Source organism: Xyrauchen texanus, chromosome 36 (assembly GCF_025860055.1).
Source record: "Xyrauchen texanus isolate HMW12.3.18 chromosome 36, RBS_HiC_50CHRs, whole genome shotgun sequence".
NCBI classification, from domain to species: Eukaryota; Metazoa; Chordata; class Actinopteri; order Cypriniformes; family Catostomidae; genus Xyrauchen; species Xyrauchen texanus.
In genome coordinates, this window is record NC_068311.1 from 13,693,254 (window position 1) to 13,712,592 (window position 19,339).

The 19,339-nt window shown below is 39.4% G+C and overlaps 1 protein-coding gene across 1 annotated transcript; it reads left to right on the plus strand.

Moving 5' to 3' along the window:
* The first annotated feature begins 505 nt into the window (after positions 1–505).
* On the plus strand, positions 506–18,811 carry prpf8 (pre-mRNA processing factor 8). The gene is given in 43 exon segments (XM_052107645.1): positions 506–621; positions 1,082–1,210; positions 1,292–1,460; positions 1,581–1,745; positions 1,864–2,082; positions 2,165–2,252; positions 2,254–2,378; positions 2,485–2,610; positions 2,693–2,798; positions 2,880–3,070; positions 3,159–3,278; positions 3,765–4,074; positions 4,169–4,303; positions 7,033–7,162; positions 7,254–7,450; positions 7,591–7,797; positions 7,906–8,069; positions 8,193–8,319; positions 8,424–8,616; positions 8,768–8,955; positions 9,098–9,336; positions 9,426–9,572; positions 9,667–9,877; positions 9,968–10,084; positions 10,231–10,478; positions 10,598–10,777; positions 10,858–10,993; positions 11,098–11,267; positions 11,452–11,581; positions 12,377–12,523; positions 12,649–12,809; positions 12,995–13,186; positions 13,355–13,592; positions 13,717–13,845; positions 13,987–14,100; positions 14,475–14,648; positions 14,744–14,937; positions 15,040–15,279; positions 15,369–15,510; positions 15,616–15,756; positions 17,667–17,806; positions 17,956–18,158; positions 18,295–18,811. Coding segments are annotated over 42 exon segments (7,029 nt in total). The 5' UTR covers positions 506–621; positions 1,082–1,089; the 3' UTR covers positions 18,450–18,811.
* Positions 18,812–19,339: the final 528 nt, after the last annotated feature.

Genomic DNA, 19,339 nt, shown 5'->3' on the forward strand with positions numbered 1-19,339 from the left:
CTTAAACTCAACTTTGCCAATCATGAGTAAGCAAATAGATGGATTGTGTGACAACACGTGGATTGTGTGACAACATGTTTCTAACATGACAACAGATATGTTAGAAAATGTGGCGCATGTACTGTTGGTATGTGATAAGTATAATAAATATTGTAAAAACTTATTTGAGAGCATTGAGGGTAGATCAGTAAGTCTAGAGGATATTTTGGGTCTAGCAGATACACACGTGTATAAAGCACTTTTCACCTTTCTACATGACACAGGTTTAAGATAGAAGAATATAATATGGTGCAATGCTTAGATTGGGACTGTGTGGGGATTTGGTAAAGGATGCTGAACACGCAGCACCATCTGATGGCGGATCCAAAATAGCTCTATGATCTTGGCAAAGGATCATGTTTTAGGCAAAAGGATGTTGGAAATAAAATAAGGTAGGTGGCGGTAATGCTCCTAGGAGTGAACGGCCATTAACAAGAAGAAGAAGAAGTAGTATCCGGAAGATACGTAAACCGCATACGTGAATCGAAAGACTCTAGGCACAACGTGCACAGTGCGACATTCTGCAGAGCACAAACCCAACAAAGAACAACATTCACTGAAGATAAACTGCTTTACAACACAGTAAGATGCAGTTCTGCCTTGCTAGCCATTGCATGTTTTATTTGCTCTTTATAAAAGTCACAATTTTATCTCTGGAAATGTTTGTTTACGGAAAGAGTTAGCTAGTTGTGTTATATGAGGTAAGCTAAGCTAAAGTTACGTACTGCCATGTTGAATCTGAAGACTCAAGATGAGAACTTCAAAGCTGAGATTCGTGATTATTTGCTTGCATAGGCTGCGGAGTATCTAAAAACGTAAAAAGTGTTGTCCAAACCGTTTGCATTTTAGATATGGTGATTATTCATCTCTTTTTTTTTTTTCTTTTTTTTTTTTTTTAACTAAGTAGCTGTTGTGGTTCTTAGTAGTTTCAGGTATTAATCAGGTTGGTGTATTGATCATCTGCAATTAAATCCATGACGATATTTGTTTATAATTTGCCTTGTGTAATTTTGTGTTTTCCATTGTCATTCCTCCCCTGTAGACGCTGCCATGGCAGCTGCATTCGCCTACAGAGGTGTTCCTGGGACAATGCCTCCAGGTGTTCCTCCACCACCTCCTGTTGCTACTCAGCTACCAGATTTCATGACAGAGGAAAAGCTGCAAGAGAAAGGTGTGTTCGTATGACTTCTCAGTGTTGCATTGTGCATATAGTGTTTTGCTTTTGGCTTTTTTAACATTGCCTCTCTTGCAGCTCGGAAATGGCAGCAACTGCAGGCAAAACGCTACTCTGAGAAGAGGAAATTTGGCTTTGTGGATGCCCAGAAAGAGGACATGCCGCCTGAGCATGTTCGCAAAATCATCAGAGATCATGGTGACATGACCAACAGGAAATTCCGTCATGACAAGAGGGTCTACCTTGGGTAAGCACATTTGCAATCATATTACCTTGGCAGTCTATTCATTTGTTTTATGCTATTGCATTTGATTGTTATAAGTAAGTTACAGGAGTAGAATCTGTATCTGTTGCTCCCTGTCTGCAGAGCCCTGAAATATATGCCGCATGCAGTGCTCAAACTGCTGGAGAACATGCCCATGCCCTGGGAGCAGATCAGGGACATTCCTGTACTCTACCACATCACAGGAGCCATTTCGTTCGTAAACGAAATCCCATGGGTTATTGAGCCAGTATACATTGCGCAGTGGGGGTAAATTGTAATATTTGCTCACATAGCTAAGCCCTGAAAATTACAAGTATGATAATGTAATCTGATCTCCTTTGCATGTTTAGAGCAGAGATTAAACCAATCTTTCTGTTTTGACCAGTGCAATGTGGATCATGATGCGTCGTGAGAAGAGAGACAGGCGGCACTTCAAACGCATGCGTTTCCCTCCATTTGATGATGAAGAGCCTCCACTAGATTATGCAGATAACATTCTGGATGTGGAGCCCCTGGAGGCAATCCAGATGGAGCTGGATCCAGATGAAGACTCCTCTGTGACAGACTGGTTCTATGAGCATCAGCCCCTGAAGGACACCACCAAGTGAGTGCTGGTGAAGGTTATGAAAATGTTCAATCCATGTCCATCCGATTGCTCATGATTACGTTTTTTTTTTCTTCCACAGATATGTGAATGGGACCACATATAGACGCTGGCAGTTCACATTGCCAATGATGTCCACACTGTATCGATTGGCCAACCAGCTGCTGACTGGATTTGGTGGATGGCAACTACTTCTACTTGTTTGACTTGAAGGCTTTCTTCACCTCCAAGGCTTTGAACATGGCCATTCCTGGGGGTCCCAAATTTGAGCCCCTTGTCAGAGACATTAACCTTCAGTATGTGCCATCTCCTTCATTTCAGTAGTTCAACCTGTTGCTTAATCGGTCATTACTTTTTCTGTACTGCCGAAGTATAACATATGTAATTTTGTATTTTTTACAGGGATGAAGACTGGAATGAGTTCAATGACATCAACAAGATCATCATCAGACAGCCAATCAGGACCGAATACAAAATTGCATTCCCTTACCTGTACAATAACCTGCCACATCATGTGCAACTCAACTGGTACAGAACGTTATGCCTTGGTGTATATAATTGTGCAGAAGTACTTCTTTTGTTAAGGCACTCATTTTTTACTCCTGTGCAGGTACCACACACCCAACGTGGTGTTCATCAAGACTGAGGATCCTGATCTGCCTGCCTTTTACTTCGACCCGCTGATCAACCCCATCTCTCACAGGCACTCTGTTAAAGTCAGTAACTGTGTAAATTGCTATATTTTCCAGCTCACAAATTTCTTCCCACACATGTTAATTCTGAGTCTTTCTTCACAGAGCCAGGAGCCATTGCCAGATGATGATGAAGAATTTGAACTCCCTGAGTACGTAGAGCCATTCTTAAAGGAAACGCCCCTCTACACTGACAACACAGCTAATGGAATTGCATTGTTGTGGGCACCTCGTCCATTTAATCTTCGTTCAGGAAGGACCAGACGAGCCATTGATGTCCCTCTCATCAAAAACTGGTTGGCGTAGAACAGTATACATACCATTTGACTACGTCACTCATGTGGGATCCTTTTATTTATATATATTTTCTCGTAATGTCCTTAGGTACCGTGAGCACTGTCCTGCAGGCCAGCCTGTGAAGGTGCGAGTGTCTTACCAGAAGCTCCTGAAGTACTATGTGCTAAATGCTCTGAAACACAGACCTCCTAAAGCACAGAAAAAGAGGTGAGCATAAATTATTTATTCTAGAACATGTTCTACACAAATTCTTTATCTCTGAAAAGTGTTGATTAGTGGTCAACCTATATGGGTTTTTCAATGGTCGATACAATATCTAGAGAGCAGGATGGTCAATATAAATTCCGATTGACATACTACAATTATAAACTGATTTGCCAACAGCAAATCAGATGTACACAATTTCTAAAGTGAAGCTAACACTTTAAGCATTATTTACTCAAATTTGCTTAAATTTCAAAACAAAGTGTTGACTCTCCATTGACAAATCTATTGATAGATTTTGTAACTGATACAAGGGGAATATAACACTTCTGTTAAACGGCCATGCAAACGCTGTTGTCGGCCTATGCTGAGAATCCTAAAATGGCCAAATATCGGCTGATTAATCAGCCTGGCTGGTATATCGGTCTATACCTAGTTTTGATGCGTCTTAACAATGGGTGTATTTTGTATTTTCCCTGTCATCTTTAGATACCTGTTCCGTTCCTTCAAGGCCACCAAATTCTTCCAGTCTACAAAGCTGGACTGGGTGGAGGTTGGCCTCCAGGTGTGCCGGCAGGGCTACAACATGCTGAACCTGCTGATTCACAGAAAGAACCTCAACTATCTCCACTTGGACTACAATTTCAACTTGAAGCCTGTCAAGACCCTCACAACTAAGGAGCGTAAAAAGTCCAGATTCGGGAATGCGTTCCACTTGTGTCGTGAGGTTCTGCGTTTGAGCAAGCTTGTAGTGGACAGTCATGTACAATACAGGCTTGGAAATGTTGATGCTTTTCAGGTACAATATATACATGACATGTCTAGAACATATTAACTTAATTCTGCATATATTGCCCTTCGCCTAAAGCTTGACTTTTGTCTCTATACTGTAGCTGTCAGATGGGTTGCAGTACATCTTCGCCCATGTGGGTCAACTGACTGGCATGTACCGCTACAAGTACAAGCTCATGAGGCAGATCAGAATGTGCAAAGACATAAAGCATCTCATTTACTACCGTTTCAACACAGTGAGTACTCAATTAAGCATGTGATGGTATAACATTTTCATGGCATGATAATTACTGAAGCTTTTATCGCAATATACATCAGTGTTTCTGAACTGGTGGGTCGCAGGTCTATTCGGACCGGGTCACGGACAGCAGGGAAAGAACAATGCCATGGTTCTCCCACTGAAGATTTTTTTGGCGACCGCCCAAGTGATAGAGATTATTTAATGATAATATAATGTTTAATGATAATCTCGCATTCAGTTAAAGGCTTCTCATCTGCACTGCAATAATTTCACAGTGCGATTAAAACCTTTGCACAAGTGTAACGGTACTAGCACATGCTAATGCTCTGCTCTCTGACATGCATGTGCAACAACTGGGCTTCCCTCAATATTGCTGTGTGCAGACCTCAAAACTGCTGTGACCCATTTTAATTTTAGTGAGACTTTTCTAGTTTGAAGTGTTACAGAGGAAGTCAAGTCAAACCCATCATACAGGCAGCCCTGACATGCCAAACAGCACTGAGGAAAAGAGCAACACTGCTATGTGCAAAAAAAAATCAGCGGGGGCCTGAGTGTTTCCTGCAATTGCAGAGCAGTTATTGGGCCATATCGGGAATTTATGACAAAATATCACTTAAGATCAGCTGTTGATTATGATGATAATATAGATGACATATGTCAATGTTTACTCTTAATTGTTTATATTGTAATACGTTGTAGATTATTGTAAGAGTGCACAGTTCATATCCTTTGTTTGAATGAGCAGCTGGAAGCAGTGAAGTGCAAACATTTCAAAATAAGAGCCCCCAGTGCATTTTAACATTAAAGTGCCTTTAAAGTTAAAAGCTCTTTTAATATTTTAATTTTTTGTGGGTTTGTTTTCGTATGGTATGGGGGTACTGTATTCAATTTATTTGTTCAAGTCTTGTAAAAGGACTTAAATTTGATTTTAAAAACTCTGCAGCAACCCTGGTATACATTTATTATTATTATTACGGTGTTGAATTGCATTACAAAAATGGGTTGAAAGATAAACAAACTTTATTGTTCTCTTATTAACAAGTTAAATTTTTCAAAATCAACCTGACCTTTAAATGAACGGGTAACCAAGAACTTTGAAAAGAACCCTGAACATTTGGAAAAAACATCCATCAACACCATAGATAAATAGCCAAATATAACATGAAGTTGATGTCTTCATATTGAAATGGTCATTATGTGGGGCCACTTATTACAGGCCTACAACTTGACTTGTTGAGGCTAATGTTAAAGTAAGACTTACAGTAGTGTGCATTGTTGCTAATATATCTAGGTGCTAGCAACAAATTTAATAACTGCAATTTTCCTCTCATTTTATGGCAACGTATGATTTGGTGGTGTTCCAACTTAAAATGAATATTGAAATCCTCATTGTGCTACATTACTATTATTATTTACAGGACTTGGTATTAGCTGATTACAACTGTATTTTAGTTGTTACTATAAGCAAACTATTCAACAGTCACTTGAAAGCAAGCTACACATTATCTGCAAATGGCAACAACAGTTTCTTTGTTGTGTTAGTTGTCTATTAGTTTTCAAAAACAGTTTGGGAAACAAGCAGAACTGTCACAACTAACCTGTCTCGCAGATGAATGAACATGTTGAAGGTGTTGCTATGTTTTTCGCTGCATGTTTGGAGATGGTTTCCATTTGTGCAAAACAACAATGCCTTTGCGTTTTTATGTAACCCAAATACTTCCACACTTCTGATTGACCTGGGTTTGAAATTAACTTTTTAAACGTACTTTTCCTTGATGCCTAAACACAGCCAATCACCAGCACTAGATTTGGGCACATCTAGCATGCTACATGCTTATTACTGATGTTGACAAGATTGACCCCTTAGGTATCGAAATTTGGTACCGAACGACAACATTTTTCGATACTCGATTGTTTCAAGGCAATTCGGTCGGTGCCTACAAGCCACTCCACATTTTCTCTAGCCAAAATCCTCCACCTCACAAAAATGATAAAGGTAACTGGAGACTGTAACTGCTTGCATTTTTTGGAACCATTTTAACAAGAACGATATTGGTTTAGCAGGACACAAGGAACCTTTAGAATATCTATGTCATGGACCATTAGAACAGGAGAAAAAAATCTGTCAATATTTTGTCCATGAAGAGTTTACCAGTGCTCTGTCATTGTTTATCAGTTGCATTTGTAATAAGGCCGTTACCACATACACCACAAAAGTTGATAGTCTTTTCTAAAAAATAAATAAATATTGTATATATTTTTTTTAAACATAATGGCCTAAACACATTTAGAAACTTTTAATTACAACTTTTACAGTTGTAATAAAAGTAAATTCTAATAGATTCTCTAAAAGTTTAAATGTAAACCTATACAAGTTACTTGTTTTTAGTATTTCAAATTGTTTGTAAGGATGACGATTTTGTATTTTTAAAACCGATCATATGTATTATTTGTTTACTTTTTACCTCATCAGTGCTGTTTAAAATAAAAAGGCTGTCTAGCATTTTCATATTCGACTTCCTTCATATAAAGCTTTATACTTAAGGGTTCTCTGTAGAATTAAAATGGCCCTGATATGACTGTGTAAAGCAGTTTTACTGAATACTGTAAAAATGCCTTTACTCAATGGCACCAATTATGTCACTCCAAGTGAATCGGTATTGTCTGTAACTGTTATGTTATAGATGCTATCCCTTGCATCTAAGATGGCTCGTATTTTTATAGGGCCCAGTTGGAAAAGGTCCAGGCTGTGGGTTTTGGGCTCCTGGATGGCGAGTCTGGCTGTTTTTCATGAGAGGCATCACCCCTCTTCTGGAGCGGTGGCTCGGCAACCTTCTGGCTAGGCAGTTTGAGGGTAAAAATGTGGTTTTGGTTTATTTAAAAAAATATGTAGAAGAATGTTAAACGATAGCAATGTAGTAGAATCAATGCTTGATACCATTTAGGTCGACACTCTAAGGGTGTTGCCAAGACTGTGACCAAACAGCGTGTGGAATCTCACTTTGATCTGGAGCTGAGAGCTGCTGTGATGCACGACATCCTGGATATGATGCCTGAGGGTATTAAACAGAATAAGGCCAGAACCATCCTGCAGCACCTCAGTGAGTCATGGAGGTGCTGGAAGGCCAACATCCCTTGGAAGGTACAATTTTCTCGCATGCATGCTGCCCATTTATTTTATATTACAGTTACTTCTAGTTAGTATGGGCTGAGGAAAAATAAAAGATAACATTTGAAGTTTATTATGGTATACATTTTTTTTTTTTTTAATTGTCTTTGCAGGTTCCAGGACTTCCAACCCCTATTGAGAACATGATCCTTCGCTATGTGAAGGCTAAAGCTGACTGGTGGACCAACACTGCTCACTACAACCGTGAGAGAATCAGGCGAGGAGCCACTGTGGATAAGACTGTGTGCAAGAAGAACCTAGGACGTCTCACTCGACTCTACCTGAAGGCAGAGCAGGAGAGGCAGCACAATTACCTGAAGGTACATTTCTTGGGGAACATAATTACAAGAAGTCATTAATGGCTTTGAACACATTAATGTTTCTGTGAAAGAACACCGTTTAGGGTGATGTTCGCTTTTATCTTGTAGGATGGGCCTTACATCACAGCTGAAGAGGCCGTTGCCATCTACACCACCACAGTGCATTGGCTGGAGAGTCGTAGGTTCTCTCCAATTCCATTCCCCCCTCTCTCCTACAAACATGACACTAAACTGCTCATCTTGGCTCTGGAGAGACTCAAGGAGGCTTACAGGTCAGACCAGAACTTCCTGCTTCTGACATCATTATTATATCACTATAAAGCAGGTTGTAAATTACTGCGTTTGATTACATTTATATAAGTTGTCATCGTGCTTTTCCTTTCTGCTGTATCTAGTGTGAAGTCTAGGCTGAACCAGTCACAGCGTGAGGAGTTGGGTCTGATTGAGCAGGCCTATGATAACCCTCACGAGGCTCTGTCTAGAATCAAACGTCACCTCCTCACTCAGAGAGCCTTCAAAGAGGTTAGCGCACATGTACCATTTCAGTGCACTTCATATAACCACAAAGTCCTTCTTAGCCTGTTGCTAGTCCAAGCTTACATCTAAAGATGTGCTTTCCTCTGTAGGTGGGTATTGAGTTCATGGACCTTTACAGTCACCTGGTGCCAGTTTATGATGTTGAACCTCTGGAGAAGATCACAGATGCCTACCTGGATCAGTACCTCTGGTATGAGGCAGATAAGCGCAGACTTTTCCCACCATGGATCAAACCAGCTGACACAGAGCCTCCACCTCTGCTGGTGTACAAATGGTGCCAAGGTGAGATGGGAACTCATACTGCCTTCTATTGGTTGACTTGATGAGGCTTTAAACTGTAATAATATAATTATGGTTTTCTAAAAACAGTTCACTATTTCGGTTTAGTGGTTTGTGTTCAGGAAACTGATCTGTATTTATTTGTTCCATCCAGGTATCAACAACCTGCAGGATGTGTGGGAGACAGCAGAAGGCGAGTGTAACGTCATGCTGGAGTCTCGCTATGAGAAGATGTACGAGAAGATTGACTTGACATTACTGAACAGACTTCTGCGTCTCATAGTGGATCACAATATTGCTGATTACATGACAGCCAAAAACAATGTTGTCATCAATTATAAGGTCTGTTTCCTGCACACATAAAGAGTCCCTTGCAAACGTTTTCCCTCTCTAAGGGTTTGAAAATGTCAAAGTAGTCTTGTTTATGTTAAATCTTCTGTAATTTCTCAGTTTGATTTTAGCTTTCTTTGTTTTCTCCTAATAGGACATGAACCACACCAACTCGTACGGTATTATCCGAGGGCTGCAGTTTGCTTCTTTCGTCGTGCAGTATTATGGGCTGGTGATGGACTTGCTGGTGCTGGGTCTGCAAAGAGCCAGTGAAATGGCTGGACCTCCTCAGATGCCCAATGACTTCCTCAGCTTCCAGGACACAGTCACTGAGAGTGCCCATCCCATCCGCTTGTACTGCAGATACATAGACCGTATTCATATTTTCTTCAGGTCAGATGAGATGTCAGAGATTATTTAAATGTTCTTACTAAAGGCTACAGTAGCAGAAGTTTTATCTAATGGTTCCTCTTTATCTACAGGTTCTCAGCTGATGAGGCTAGAGATCTGATCCAGAGGTATCTGACTGAGCACCCTGACCCCAACAACGAGAACATTGTGGGCTACAACAATAAAAAATGCTGGCCCAGAGATGCTAGGATGAGACTGATGAAACATGATGTGAACTTGTAAGCCCTCTTGGCATTTACTCTTCTTGAACCCCTTAATGGATCATAGACTGAAATATACATAGTCTAACTGAGTTTCTTTTAAATCTCCCAGGGGCCGTGCTGTCTTTTGGGACATCAAGAATCGCCTCCCTCGTTCTGTAACCACAGTTCAGTGGGAGAACAGCTTTGTGTCAGTCTACAGCAAGGACAACCCCAATCTGCTTTTCAACATGTGCGGCTTTGAGTGTCGCATCCTGCCCAAGTGCCGCACCAGCTATGAGGAGTTTACTCACAAAGATGGCGTCTGGAATTTGCAGAATGAGGTAAACAAGTTAAAGAATGGTGAATGATACTCTTGGAAATCTGGGTTAGGAATGGCCAGTGGATAAATGTATATGTATATTGATTATCAGGTAACAAAGGAAAGAACAGCACAGTGTTTCCTTCGTGTAGATGATGAATCTATGCAGAGGTTCCACAACAGAGTACGACAGATTCTGATGGCCTCTGGCTCCACCACCTTTACCAAGGTATGTGCCATGAATCTCAACACTTCCAGAACAAACTTAAAATAATAAGCACTTTTTTAAGAATGGTAGTACTGTCAGGCAATACCTTTTTATCTCTGTTATTTGTCTAACTCATTACCTATATTTGTGTGTTCAAACTTCCTCAGATTGTGAACAAGTGGAACACTGCTCTGATTGGTCTGATGACCTACTACCGTGAAGCTGTGGTCAACACGCAGGAGCTCCTGGATCTGTTGGTGAAGTGTGAGAATAAGATCCAAACCCGTATCAAGATTGGGCTGAACTCCAAAATGCCCAGCCGTTTCCCTCCTGTGGTGTTTTACACCCCAAAGGAGCTAGGAGGACTGGGGATGCTTTCCATGGGACATGTACTGATCCCACAGTCTGACCTGAGGTAAATTACTTTTGGAATGCTCGCTACCATATTTGTCGATTCCAACCCAACTTTACAAAACTGCATGAAATTAAGATGATTTTGTGGATGCCTCCAAAGTTTTTCTGTGTCTACTTAAGATGGTCGAAACAGACTGATGTGGGCATCACTCATTTCCGTTCTGGTATGAGTCATGAGGAGGATCAGCTTATTCCTAATCTGTACCGTTACATCCAGCCTTGGGAGAGTGAGTTCATTGATTCCCAGAGAGTTTGGGCTGAATATGCACTCAAGAGACAAGAGGCCATTGCCCAGAACAGGTACTGTTCTCTCAGCCAAACCTACATCTTGCAGTTGTTGATATATTCAGTCTAATAAATGAAGGTGTGATCATATTTAGGCGTTTGACACTGGAGGATCTGGAAGACTCCTGGGACCGAGGTATTCCACGTATCAACACACTCTTTCAGAAGGACAGACACACTCTTGCCTATGACAAGGGCTGGAGAGTCAGAACAGACTTCAAGCAATACCAGGTAAAGCACTTTCCCTCTGGTACAAGAATGAGTGTTAAAGCAATGCTAGGGATTTTCCAGATGCATCTGTGTGTTGTGTTTAAAGCTTTGGAGTGTGTTTTCAGGTGTTGAAGCAAAATCCATTCTGGTGGACCCACCAAAGGCATGATGGAAAACTGTGGAATCTGAACAATTATCGTACAGACATGATCCAGGCACTTGGAGGAGTGGAGGGCATTCTAGAACATACACTGTTCAAGGGAACCTACTTCCCCACCTGGGAAGGTCTTTTCTGGTAAACCCTTTCAGTGCTCATCAGTGTATTGAAGTTGAACATACATTTTGAATGCAGTCTTAATAAACTTAAACTTAAGAATTGGATAGCATGTAAATTCAGTTCAGTTAAGCTTTGTTGTTGTTTGATCTTCATACCATGGTGGCTCACTGGTTTTGGATTCTCATTGTTTTCATTTCCATAGGGAGAAGGCCAGTGGTTTCGAGGAGTCCATGAAATGGAAGAAACTCACCAATGCTCAGAGATCTGGTCTGAACCAGATTCCTAACCGACGATTCACTTTGTGGTGGTCTCCTACTATCAACAGAGCCAATGTTCGTCTGAATCCCTGAAGCCATATACTTAGTTTCCATCCAACTATTTTTATGGGAATTTAAAATTTGTGCTCAAGAGCACCCAAATGGAAATGCAAAAGGGGGACTAAAGCAGTTGTCATAATGAATCAGCTGCTCAAATAGTCTTCAACATCACAATATCTTAATTTTGTTTTTGGTTACAAACATTCAAACAATCACCAAATAAAAGTTTAAATCTATTACAGTCAGAGCGCACTGTTAATGCAGTGCTGCTACCATGTTTTCTGACGTCAAACAAAGAATGTACAAACTAGTCAATCCATTCAAGCCTTCTCCGATTTAAAATTTTTTTTTTTTTAATTACAGCGTGCATTAAATAACTCATGCTTGCGGATCCGTCAGTACAGGAGAAGCTAGCTTTGAAAAGGTTAAAGTGGGTCCTCGCAATCTATCAGAACAGTTTTGAGTGCGGGTGCTCATGGATATATGGAGGCTGGTGGTTTTTGTGCATAGCAGCCATTTCAGCACTCATATGAGATCTAAATTAATTCTGCGGCATTTAATAAAACGATGGGCATTTGTTCCAAAACCACAAATGCAACTCTCCCCAAAGCAAGGAGATCATTCAGCTGCTCCATCATGACAAAGCGGGCTCAATCAAGATAATTTACATAACCTAGTAGATGATTTTTGGTCTAATTTTTTAAAATGCACTTAAAGCCAAACATTTGGTGGACACCCAGCTAGTGTTTTAGACTGAATATTTAAATTCAGTGATTTCATAAAACTCACTTTCTGTTTTTGACCTTTTAGGTCTATGTGGGTTTCCAAGTGCAGTTGGACCTCACTGGAATCTTCATGCATGGTAAAATTCCAACCCTCAAGATCTCTCTGATCCAGATCTTCAGAGCTCACTTGTGGCAAAAGATTCATGAGAGCGTTGTCATGGATCTCTGTCAGGTAAGAATATGTCCTTTTAATGGCTTATGTTGTACATGCCTGATATTTAACAAGGCTGTTTCACACTAAAGCATTACTGTTTTTTTACTCAGACTGATCAGGAAGCTTCTGTTTGTTCTGTGTAGGTGTTTGACCAAGAGCTGGATGCTCTGGAGATTGAAACTGTCCAGAAAGAGACTATCCATCCCAGGAAGTCCTACAAAATGAATTCCTCCTGTGCTGACATTCTGTTGTTTGCCTCCTACAAGTGGAACGTCTCACGTCCCTCGCTTCTAGCAGACTCCAAGTAAGTGTGACTAAGCTTAATAAGCACATCAGTCCTTACAATATCAAGAAGCTAAATTCTCTTGATTTATATAATGTTTATTCTCATGTCTTAATTACTCCTGACACAAATGGAAAATTCAAATGTCTCAAATGGTTAATGTATATTGTATTTTAAATATTTATTTATTTGGCTGCCTTCTACAGGGATGTTATGGACAGCACAACAACACAGAAGTACTGGATTGATATTCAGCTCAGATGGGGTGACTATGACTCCCATGACATTGAGAGATATGCCAGGGCCAAGTTCTTGGACTACACCACTGACAACATGAGTATTTACCCATCACCCACTGGGGTCCTGATTGCTATTGATCTGGCATACAATCTGCACAGGTCAGTGTTTTATGTCATGTTATGTGTGTTTATTACTCATATTTTGTTTACTCTGTAAACATCACAGAGATAAGCACAGTATTGGTTACACATCCAAAAACAGGTGAGATCTTCACTCTGCTCATTGCTGTTGTCATCTAATTGATTTTGTCTGTTCCTTCTTTGTAGTGCCTATGGAAACTGGTTCCCTGGAGCCAAGCCCTTGATCCAGCAGGCTATGGCGAAGATAATGAAGGCCAACCCTGCTCTGTATGTGCTGAGAGAGCGAATCCGTAAGGGTCTGCAGCTCTACTCTTCAGAACCCACTGAGCCTTACCTATCTTCTCAGAATTATGGAGAGCTTTTCTCTAACCAAATCATCTGGTTTGTGGATGACACCAATGTGTACAGAGTCACCATCCACAAGGCAAGTGAATGCAACATCATCCACATGTCCTTCTGGGACTTCATATTACAATCTTCAAAGAATTTGATATGAAACTGTATAATTTTTTATTTTTTTTTATTGGTTAATCTTGTCCCTGTTTTAGACCTTTGAAGGTAACTTAACGACCAAACCAATCAATGGAGCCATTTTCATCTTCAACCCCAGAACTGGACAGCTTTTCCTTAAGATCATTCACACATCTGTATGGGCAGGACAAAAGCGTCTTGGACAGGTCAGTCTGTCACTCTGTCTTATATTTCTCTCAGTGCAATTCCTTTTTGCTTTAATTCTGCATGAAACACATTTGACCCTTTTTTTTTTTTTTTTTTTTTCTCTCGTGAGTTGCTCATTTTCTTTCTGTATGTTTATGTAGCTGGCCAAATGGAAGACTGCTGAAGAAGTGGCTGCCCTTATCCGATCACTGCCTGTTGAAGAGCAGCCCAAGCAGATTATTGTGACCAGGAAGGGCATGTTGGATCCTCTTGAGGTTAGAAACACAAATGAACACTGTAAAAGACAAATACAGTGCGGAGTAACACTTAAACCTATTGTGCAATTTTGTTATTGGTGCTCCCGTTTGCCAGAGCGATCTCACCCCAAACTCATTCAATAGTTTGAGCTAGTAGGGGATGGGCGGAGCAGTGAAGGACGCTCACAATATAAAAATACATTTTCAAAACAGTTTTGATAGTGCATGGGAGGCTCAGTGTTTATAATTTTGAGGGAGGTGCACTCGTGAATGCATGCTTTTAGTTTTCAATGAACAATAAACTGGGATAGTAGAATGTATTTTGATATAAATGTACATACTTCACCTTTAAATCAAGGGTGTGTTGACCAATAGTTCCGCTATTTCCTCAGGTGCACTTGTTGGACTTCCCCAACATTGTCATCAAGGGCTCTGAGCTACAGCTGCCCTTCCAGGCATGTCTGAAGGTAGAGAAGTTTGGAGACCTCATTCTGAAAGCCACAGAGCCTCAAATGGTCCTGTTCAATCTGTATGATGACTGGCTGAAGACAATCTCTTCTTACACTGTAAATATATAGCTCTTATTCCATGATTTTGATCAACAATTACATTTAAACTATTACTAGGAATTTAAATAGTAATATGTATTTTTGTTGCTTAGGCATTCTCTCGTTTGATCCTAATTCTGCGAGCACTTCATGTCAACAATGACCGTGCTAAAGTTATTCTGAAACCTGACAAGACCACAATCACCGAGCCCCACCACATCTGGCCCACTCTGACTGACGAGGAGTGGATCAAAGTGGAAGTGCAGCTCAAAGATCTTATTCTCGCTGACTATGGCAAGAAGAACAAGTGAGTGTTGAACAAATGCTGACTTCAATTGCATATAAAACAAATATATCGGTGTTATATTTGTGCAAACACATTTGATCATGACTTTTTCCTCCCCCTCAGTGTGAATGTTGCATCTTTGACCCAGTCTGAGATCAGGGACATCATCCTGGGTATGGAGATCTCTGCTCCATCCCAGCAGAGGCAGCAGATCGCTGAGATTGAGAAGCAGACCAAGGAACAGTCTCAATTAACAGCCACACAGACTCGCACTGTCAACAAGCATGGAGATGAGATTATCACCTCGACCACCAGCAATTACGAGACACAGACCTTCTCCTCCAAAACTGAATGGAGAGTTAGGTATGGAACTCTATCAAAGATTTTCTCACGAATACCTTCTATGTTTCTAATCTTTTTAGACTGGTTTAACTTTTATCATGATCTCACAGGGCAATCTCTGCTGCTAACTTGCACTTGCGTACCAACCACATCTATGTGTCATCTGATGACATCAAAGAAACTGGCTATACTTACATCCTTCCCAAGAATGTTCTGAAGAAGTTCATTTGCATCTCAGATCTGCGTGCCCAGGTGATGTTTTAATTGATTTATGGATTTTGTCTTATGGACTTTTGTTCCCCTTGTATTTCTGATTGAATGTTTTGTTTCCATCTATATATTTTTTCATTACTGTAGATTGCAGGGTATCTATATGGAACCAGCCCTCCAGATAACCCTCAGGTAAAGGAGATTCGCTGCATAGTGATGGTGCCACAGTGGGGTACTCATCAGACTGTTCACCTGCCCAACCAGCTGCCTCAACACGAATACTTGAAGGTCTGTATTTTATAACTATTTTATATGCATCCATTCCTACAATGAGGGCTTGTTTTATTTATATATATATATATATATATATATATAATTATAGGGTTGATTTAAGTGCTATGTGAAGGACTTTTACATTCATATTAATTTCTACCATATTTCCTCAAGGTGGCGCTTATTTGCGACAGGATGATTTCAGCCCTTCATTATTTTTTTATAACTTAAATGCAAAAATGCTGTTATTCCATTTAAAGTTCAGATTCAAAGCTTTGAAAGGATACCGCATATGTATTCGGGGTAGTTTAACAAACTTATTTAGCAAAATGGTGCCCCCCATGGCCCTGCCAACGTGTTAATGTAGTGCCATTAACTCTTTCCCCGCCAAACACGGAATTTTCCGTGTTTTATGAAAAAACGCTTCCTCGCCAAACACGGAATTTTCCGGGTTTCCGTGTTTTAGGTGTTGTACAGTAAGGAAGACTTTGAAAGAGTACGCAACTCTTTGATCAAAGAAACAGACTGCGATCGTCTCAAACATGAGTATTGGAGTATTGAGAAGTGGAGTATCGAGAAGCTCAAAATATCAGACATAAATATGCCTTTTTATCAGCTTTTTGTCTGAAATGTTGTTTTTTGACAAAACCGACCTCTGTTCAAGTCGCAATAAAAAAAGAACAAATGAAGATAAAATAAAATCGTTTTTTTTGCCTAAAAGCAGAGGCTCAGATCTTTATTGTGATATATAGCATCTTCATATATTCATGGAAGAAAATATTCTGCGGGCCATTAAAGTTTAGCGAAAATCGTCAAAAACCCTGGCGGTGGCTGGCAACTTTTTTTAAAAAACGCTGGCGGGGAAAGAGTTAATTCTAAAAAAAATTATGCGTTTAAAAATGTAATGCTATTAAGCATGCCCCTTGAGCCGTACATAAATTCTGTAATAGAAGTGCATATTTTCCTACCATCAGGTAGGTTTTTATCAAGTTTGAACATCTAACTTCATGTTTTTACAAGCCTCTTAAGCAGGGGGCAATCAGGGCCCCTAAAAGTTCAAATGCTTTACTCATCTGACACAATAATGCAATATATTTCAAAATGATTTTTCAATTATTTAGAACTATTTAGTAGTGCTGTCAGTGGATACATTTTTTTTTTTTTTTAAATCACGATTAATCGAATACTTTTTCATACTTAATTGTGATTTAAAATTAATTTTGAAAGTGCTGAATTTGTTTATATATGTACTTCTGTTCTTGTCAAAATGCATGTATTAAATTTATGAGGGAAAAAAACAAAACAATATGTAACAAGTTATTTTTACATTTTACAAACACAGCCTTCCACAGTATAAAGATGGAAATGCACTGAAATATCACTGATTCAAGTAACATTAAATGTTTCTCAAAGTGTAAGTGAGAGTTTGACTAATTAAAGAACTGTTATCCACATAGCTTGCATATCTATTGCAATGCACATTAGATATGAGGCTCTTATCCGTCACAATATGAATATGCCGTTAGACTGGTTGTTTGCTTTGCTTCAGCAATCATGAAGCCGTATTCATGAGTCATGACATTGCAAAGGTTCTGCCCTTTTCCGAACAGTTTATATTCTGGTTTATGCTTTATTAATGGTAAATGCATTAATCACGATTAAGAAAAATGAACGCATGAAACTTCTTTTCATTAATCTCATACTTTAACACATTAACTTTGACAGTACTATTGTTTGGATTATGTATTATGTATTTTTTTTATAAATATTTAATATTGAAATTAATTTGTATAATTGATTGGCATGCCATCTTATTCAGTGAAAATGTATAATCAATATGATAGCCTTGGTTATATACTTGTTTTTTTGTCAGCAGTCTCCATCTTCCCAACTGTAAACAGTTTGTATTCAATCTCTGTGTTTAGGAAATGGAGCCTCTTGGATGGATCCATACACAGCCTAATGAATCACCCCAGCTGTCTCCGCAGGATGTCACCACCCACGCAAAGGTCATGGCAGATAACCCATCCTGGGATGGCGAGAAGACTATCATCATTACTTGCAGGTACAAATCGAACACAAACATGTTTATCTTTGCCTTTGTTATTTGCTCACTTAAACATCCATGTAATTATTGTCTGGTAAGATTTATGCACATTATAAGACTGGCTTTAGTAAAGTAATTTGTTATAAACATTTTGATTGCTTGTCTAGTTTCACTCCTGGTTCCTGCACGCTGACTGCTTACAAGCTAACACCCAGTGGATACGAATGGGGCAGGCAAAACACAGATAAGGGTAATAACCCCAAGGGTTACTTACCTTCTCACTACGAGAGAGTCCAGATGCTCTTGTCTGACCGTTTCCTGGGATTCTTCATGGTGCCTGGCCAGGTCTCCTGGAACTATAACTTCATGGGTGAGCACGGCCTAATTTTTACAGTTAAAAAGACACCTCAAATGATTATACATAATTGGTTGCAGTGACTCTTATCAGTTGACATTTCTTGTGTTTGACAAAATGTGCTTTTCTTACCCTTCCCTCATCATTCTAGGTGTCCGTCACGATCCCAACATGAAGTACGACCTACAGTTGTCCAACCCAAAAGAGTTCTACCATGAAGTCCACAGACCGTCTCACTTCCTCAACTTTGCTTCTCTGCAGGAGGGTGAAATCTACAATGCTGACCGTGAGGATATGTACGCATAGTAGCACAGACTGGGACTATGATATTGATGTTTGTATAAGCACCCAACAGGCTAAAGCTTGATGCTTTTGTACTGTGTTCTTTCATACAGTTTGCAGTAATGTAAACTCTTAGAAGAGAGCATGTTAAACCTGTTTATTGCTTTAATGTACTTGTTTACATTAGATTATGCACATTGCTGAAAGCATATTTTGTGCTGCTGTCTAGATGTGAGAAACTGAATTTCCATTTAAAATATGTTCCATTTTTCATAATCGTCATTTGTAGTATGTTGTGTTTTTTAATAAATCTGAAGGAATTTGTCTGTACTCTGTAGCTATGTTGTGCATCTGATATGTACACTGTAGTTTGGGTTTAAATAAAGCATACCATTTTTATAAGAGTTTGCCCTTAATCTCATCATCATTTCTTTTGGTTTTGTAAAATTAAATAGCAAATTTACAGGAGTATTCCAGGTTCAATATAAGTTAAGCTAAATCAACAGCATTTGTGGCAAAATGTTGTTTATCACAAAATGTATTTCTCTCTTTCAAAAAAGTACAAATCTGGGTTACATTTGAGACCCTGATAATGGAAGTTAATGGGGCCAAGCTGTAAATGTTAAAATACTGTTTTAAAAGTATAGCCACAAGACAACCGATATGTGTGTTGGCATGATTTTAGTGTGATAAAATCATGTACTAACCTTTTCTGTGTAAAGTTAAATCTAATGCAATATTACTATTTCATTGCCATGATGATGTAACACTGTAAACCTTGTAATCCCGCTAAAATTATAATTTAAACAACTTTACTATAAATAATATTTTTGTGTTAACAGAAGAATTAATGCAAGTGCTTTCATAAAATTATAAGCTTCACATTTCTGCCTTTTTAAACCCTTCAAGAATTG